At 51.4% G+C, this 6,058-nt stretch overlaps 1 protein-coding gene across 1 annotated transcript; it reads right to left on the bottom strand.

Annotated features, from left to right (window-relative positions):
- Positions 1–1,997: 1,997 nt before the first annotated feature.
- BTG2 (BTG anti-proliferation factor 2) lies at positions 1,998–5,993 on the bottom strand. The gene is made up of 2 exons (XM_019649576.1): positions 5,755–5,993; positions 1,998–4,459 (listed from the first exon to the last, which is right to left on the bottom strand). The coding sequence occupies exons 1-2, from the start codon at positions 5,906–5,908 to the stop codon at positions 4,125–4,127; spliced, it is 489 nt and encodes a 162-aa protein (XP_019505121.1). The 5' UTR covers positions 5,909–5,993; the 3' UTR covers positions 1,998–4,124.
- Between the last annotated feature and the right edge of the window lie 65 nt (positions 5,994–6,058).

The following is a 6,058-nucleotide window of genomic DNA, read 5'->3' as shown; positions in this document are numbered from 1 at the left end:
CACAGCTAGTTAGGAAGAAGAATCCGGACCACCACTCATATATTCTCCCTCCCAGCCCAGAACTCCCACACTTTGTTGGGCTGGGGTGCTAGCACTGGAAGCCAGGAGGCCTAACTTTTCTTACCAAAGGTTGCTAAAGGATCAGGTGTCAGACTAACAGAAGTGGGTTTCTTCCTCTTGGGGTTTGTTCGTTGCAGCATCGAGGACTCCCCCACCCAAATCTCCTTATCAGGAGCCAGGATGGGCTCTTAATCTACAGCTGCCAGGGCCTTGTCTACACTCTCCAGGAGGTACATTATCATCCAGAAACAGCTGACTGAGCACAGGTCTCCCAGGCTGGCGCTGTTTACCAAGTGGGGAGCTGGGAGCAGAATGGCTGACCAATTCTCAGTCCCTGCACATATAAAGCCACCACCTGCAATTCTGTAAGCAGTTCCTGTCCACTGCCCCTGTACTGCAGCTGGCCAAGGGGCGTGCTCCACCCCTGCTGAACTTGGTCAGATATAAAGCAAGGAACACATTGCTTGATCACAGAACCCTCCCATGTGAATTGAGGACTATTAAGGTTGCCAAGAGCCAAGAGCACCCCCAAGAAGAATCTGCCATTCCACAGTTTCCCTGGCTTGGAGATAGAGGTGCGTGATGATGTCCTCTTAGCCTCTACGCAACCTTCCCTGAACTTCAGGCTTTCTACTAAACAGTGAAATATCCTTCATGGGTGCGGCCAACCTATTAGGAAATAAGAGGATAGATGCCGACTTTGTAACAAGTAAGAGAAGAGTACTCTTGGATGGGCAGAAATTGAACCTTAACCCGGGTCCTTACATCCAAAAAAGCGGGTCCTTAAATCTTGAGTGCCTAGGACATTTGTATGAGAAGCTACAAATGAAAATGGGACCATTCCTTTAAATAACAACTCCTTGACACAAGTGGATCGACATAACCCAGTTCTATTTATAATGCAGATGGGCTGGCTTCTGCTACCCCTACATCCTAGCTCACCTACCATCCCAGCATATCAGAGACTCCAGGGCTGGCTTTCTATCTGGCACATCTAGGTCAAACTGCATGTTTATTGGTAAGGGTGATGGGGGTATGAAGTGCATGTGCGTGTGTGCCTGTAGGGGGGGTGGGGAGGGTACCATTGTTCATAGTCAACATGTTTAAAATTTAAAGACAGCCCATCCATGGCCAAGAAAAAAAACTGTACTTGTTCCTCAGTGGAAACTTGAGCCAGTAAGGGGGGTGGGGGTGGGAAGACTTTCAAAACCTTATGGAAAGATCCCAAAAGTCAGGGATGATAGACTTATTTCCTTGCATAGGAAATAAGCCAAACAGTGTTGAAAATTGGTAACAAACCTTTGGCTCAGTGTTTGCTGTGGCAAGTAGCTGCTCTTTAGCTAACTGGTGGCACTGGCCTGCAGTCACTTGTTCAGCCCCAGTGCACAGATCCTGGGGCCCAACTGTTCTTGTTCAGTAAGACAAGAATGCAGACAGCAAAATGGCAGTCTCAGAAAGGACGCGAGCGCCTGTACCAGGAATTGCTAATAATTCTGCCCCAACCTGGGAAGGGAACAGTGTCCCCTGTTCACACTAGTCTGTGAGAGGCTATGTATCTTAATCATCTTTAATATTTTCAGTCCCCAGCACTTACTGACGATACATGCTTGCTGAGTAAAAGACTGTGTGAACACAACTAAGGCCTCGCAAGAAGAGGAGGCATAGGATCGTCTATGCATAGACTAAGGGGTGTCCAGCAGCAAGAACCCTGTCCCAGCTAGCATTTTCACAGGGAACTGTTAGAATATGCATTGAAGGAAGGAAATAAGGGGCTACTTCCTATGGAAGAGGGGTCACACCACACAACTAGATTTTTCTTTTATTCTAGCCACATACTATATAGATCTTCTGAGTGCAACTGAAGACACAAAGATAGGATTTGGATCTGAAGATATGCAAATAAGTGATGTGGGACTTTCACCTCTGCACAGCACGGCTTCATCTGCTACATTTTTATTAAAGTAACAAAAAAGGTGTACATTTGTCCATAAAGCTGTATATTCTTCCATATAAAAACACTATGATACAATTAGTAACCTTTGTCTTTTCTGTCAGAATATCTTAGAAATGCACTATTATTTATTTTTACCTAATAAGAGAGACAGGCCTGCTCAACAGTCCAGCTCTGGGCATTTTGTTGTTTTTAAAGTGAACATCAAAAAGAAGAGAGAAAAGATTAAGCATGAGACCATGAGGCTGCTTCTAAAAAGGTAGGGACCTGTTTACAGACAAAAACGCTACAATGCAGTCTGCAATGATTCACAGCTTTGTTTCAATCCACATGCCAGGAAATAAGCTCTTGGGTCTGCAGACCCCAAGCTGCCTTTAAAGCAATAGACTGGAAACAGGGTCTGGGAGAACAGCTTGGATCTAGAGAGCTGAAAAGGAGGCAGAACTGGCAGGAAAGGGTTGGGAGACTGTTTGGTAAATAGCACCTCTGAGTAAGAATTGAGTAGTTAAACCCAGTAAAGCGGACTGCAGTGGGGAGGGGAACTTCAGGGTCAGGGAGAAAGGTTCCTTTTTAAGGGGCAATAGCAGGGTAGCCAGGTTGACTAGATGTTCTAGCTATGTCCTTTTCAGGGTGATTCATGTTCAGGAAACTCGAGGCCTTCTGAGGACCCCTCACTAATTTCACTGAGAAACCGAAGGATGGGGATTTCCTCCCAGTGTAGTTTTCCATTTTTCTCCAACCCAGAACAGTAAATATTGCACAAGTCTACAGACAAATTTGGATTGTACTGAGAGAGGCAGCAACCTCTCCCAGAAGTGCTCTGAGCACAGGACGGGAGTCAATGCCCAACGTTGAGTTTTTAGTGTCAGCCCTACAAGAATACCAAGTAGTCCTGCAGAACTTGGGGCTTTCTCCCGTTTGTCCAAGGGATACCTGCAAGGCTGACCAGCCAGCCACAGTCCCGAGGACAGTGGGAGAGATGGCTCCCTCAGCCCACCAGAGCACCAGGAGGTTCTGAGAGCCAGTTCTCCTCCACACCCTTCTGGGACTAGGAGGCCATATTGCACAGTGATTGAGAACTCTTGTCCTAGAAAATTGGGTAGCTCCATGATACAACCAGAAGGGAGAGGAGTGGGGAGAGGTAGAGAGGAGTGTTGTGCTTTTTAAAAAGGCAGTAATAAAGGACCAGGAGTTCCCTGTAGCTTTTGAGCCACTTCTCAAAGAGATAATGGCAGCAGCATCAGGACTTGCATGTGGTTCCAAAAAGGGTTTTGGCCAAAAACACATCCCCAGTGGATACTCTTTGGGTCCTCAAATTCCATTGCAAATCACCCCCAAGTTTTTCACCACACATACTCACATAGAGAGCAGCACATTGCAAGGCAAAGGTTTTGTGCAGAGAACCCTTCCATCCCAACCCCAGTGACCTCCAACCCCTGCCTTATTCTCGACCCCCACAAAACAAAAAGCTTTAGATTCCTGGCTGGGAAGCAACATCTACAGGCCCCTGAGGATAGGATTAGAAACAAGTCATGATTTCAAGAAAAGCTGCTTAGGACAGAAGGAATCATTTTCTGCCCAGGACCTCATCAGAAAAATAAAAGTGAGGATTAGGCAACATGAGTTAAGTCCAGGCTTGAATGCCCCTGAGTAAGAGAGGGGCCAGGGACTTAGGTGTCCTGGTTGGGAGAGTGAGAGGTTTAAACTCAGCCTCTCTCCTTCCCTCAGGGCAGATCCTGACCTCTCTCATTCACAGTTGCTAACCTTGCTTGCTCCCTCTCACATCTTCCTGGTGCTGGCCAAGCTTCTCCCACGTCACCGTGGTCGGGCCCACCCCTCACCGCTCCCCCTTCCCATAGACAGACACGGGTTCCCAGATTCAAGCACACAACAGTTCTCTGCAAAGGCACCTGGGAAGGCTGCTTCCAAGCAGCACCCTTTAAGGATTTTTTTCTTAAAAAAATCTTTAGGTTTTCTCTCCCCTTTTCTTAAAAAAATAATATATATAAATAGCTCTTCATTTAAAATACAGTTCCCCAGGTTGAGGTATGCAGTTGCCTGTTGTCATGGCAGGATGTGTACAGCAGAATGCTGGGTAGGGGCGGCAGGAGAGCTAGCTGGAGACGGCCATCACGTAGTTCTTGGAGGGGCTGCTGCTGCCCAGCATCATTTGGTTCTTGCAGGTGAGGAGCCCATAGGATGCAACCAGCGGGGTCTCCTCGTACAGGACGCAGATGGAGCCATCCTCCCCAATGCGGTAGGACACCTCGTAGGGGTCCACCCACAGGGTGAGCTCTCGGGGCAGCAGCCGGTGCAGCTGGGGCGGGCTGAGTCCGATCTGGCTGGCTGCCCTGCCGATGATGGGGTCCATTCTGTGGTTAATGCGGAGACAGCGGTAGCCTGAGCCCTTGGCCGGCTTCTCAGGAAACCAGTGGTGTTGGTAGTGCTCTGTGGACACAGAACAGGGGAGGTACCCTGGTTAGAGCAGCTGGGTCAGGGCCACTATTACCACAAGCAGGATGAAGGGATAAAAGAGAGGAAGGGGCCCAGTGACTTGAAGCAACAAGGTGCTTTGTCATGACTTCCAGGACCTTCCTGAGACCTCCCTCTGCTACTATAGCAGAGAAATTTTAGGAGATCTGGAAAGGCTCCCCATCCCAGGACAGGGGTGTGTGTGTGTGTATCGGGAGGGGGTCCCATAGTTCTGGGGCAACCCCTAGTAGCCAGTGTACTTTTGGCACATTCGCTGTTTCAGGAGGAGGGGTGTGAGCTGCTGGCATGTTCAGGCAGGGCCTCTGGAGGCCTACAGCTGAAGTGTTAAGGCCAGGAAGGTGATCATCATGGTCAGAACCACAGCAAGTTACTGCACCTCCCACCCTGGGCCCCAGGGGCTCCCTCTGCCTCCTTCAAAAGTCAGAGACCCTTAGGGAGGCTGGCTAAGGAGTCGAAAAGAAGAGTTGTTTTGATGAAACACATGCTGTTCCTCAGAAGGCAGCAGAACCTGTGTGGGCACATTTGGAGATGGCTGTCCCTGCCCAACACTGCCGGCCAAAGGGCTAGAAACAGCTGAGAGACAGGTCTCTCCCTAGCCAGCCTGCTTATCACTCACCACCTCCCTGGCTCGCGCCGCCCCCGCCCCCCAACACACACTCCCTCAGAGCAGTCACCGTCTACAAGGCTCTCTCGGCACCGTGATAGGTGGCAGATGGCTAAGGGGACCAAAGACTACAAAGGGGACCCGGATTCCAACTTGGAGCGAGTCAACAACCCGCCCAGGAACAGCGCCGCGCGCACTGCTGGAAGAACCTGGGCTGGGACTCCAGAATTGTTGAGAAGGCTCCATCAAGTGCGCCTTCTTCTCCCAAAGGGCTCCTCTCGCCGGCCGGGGTTTACCGCCTGCAGAGTCCTCGTGGGTCTCAGAGTCCAGTGAAGGAGATGAGGCTACACTCAGACCCGCAGGTACCCCCTCTTCCGGGGCATAAGCCGGGGAGTCGAAATCGCACTCCAGGACAAAGATCTACGCCCGCTGCGCCCCACCTGAACGCAGGGCTGGGAAAGGAGACGTGACCCAAAGTCATGGGGGCCTGCGGTCCGCCCCCCCGTGCCGGAGGGAAACCGAGTCCCAGAGCTGCTCGCGTGGGAAGCCCTGTCCCAGAAGGAGAGGAAGGACACTCCAGGCAGGGAAGGGAAACGAGCCTCAGTGGCGGGGTGCGACAGGTCGGGGACCCTCGGCGTGGGCTCACCTGTTAGTGCCTCCTGGAGAGCCCCGCTGAACACCTTCAGCCTCTGCTCGCTCACGCAGCCCCGGGTCCTTAGGAGGCTGGAGAGGAAACCCACAGCGGCGGCGATCTCCGGGAGCATGTCTGTCCTCTTCCCGGTCCAACGGGCCTGGTTCATAGTATTTGCGGCTCGTGGGGCGGCAGCGGGGAGCAGCCAGCCGTCTCCGGGTTACACGCAGCTCCGCACGATGCGATCGGGCCGCAACTTGGGCTCTGCCGGGAGCGCACCCGGGATGTGCCTTTCATACGGCGAGGAGAGGCGGGGGAG

The sequence above is a fragment of the Hipposideros armiger genome, unplaced genomic scaffold (assembly GCF_001890085.2).
Source record: "Hipposideros armiger isolate ML-2016 unplaced genomic scaffold, ASM189008v1 scaffold_134, whole genome shotgun sequence".
NCBI lineage: Eukaryota > Metazoa > Chordata > Mammalia > Chiroptera > Hipposideridae > Hipposideros > Hipposideros armiger.
Note: the sequence above shows the minus strand (reverse complement) of the source record. Positions and strands in the feature narration are given on the sequence as shown.

Bases quoted from the DNA above. Each gene is read 5' to 3' on its own strand.
- BTG2 (XM_019649576.1), bottom strand. From the start codon at position 5,908: ATGAACCAGGCCCGTTGGACCGGGAAGAGGACAGACATGCTCCCGGAG. The intron at 4,460-5,754 runs GTGAGCCCACGC...CTGTGTCCACAG, and splicing joins TCTCCAGGAGGCACTAACAG to AGCACTACCAACACCACTGG.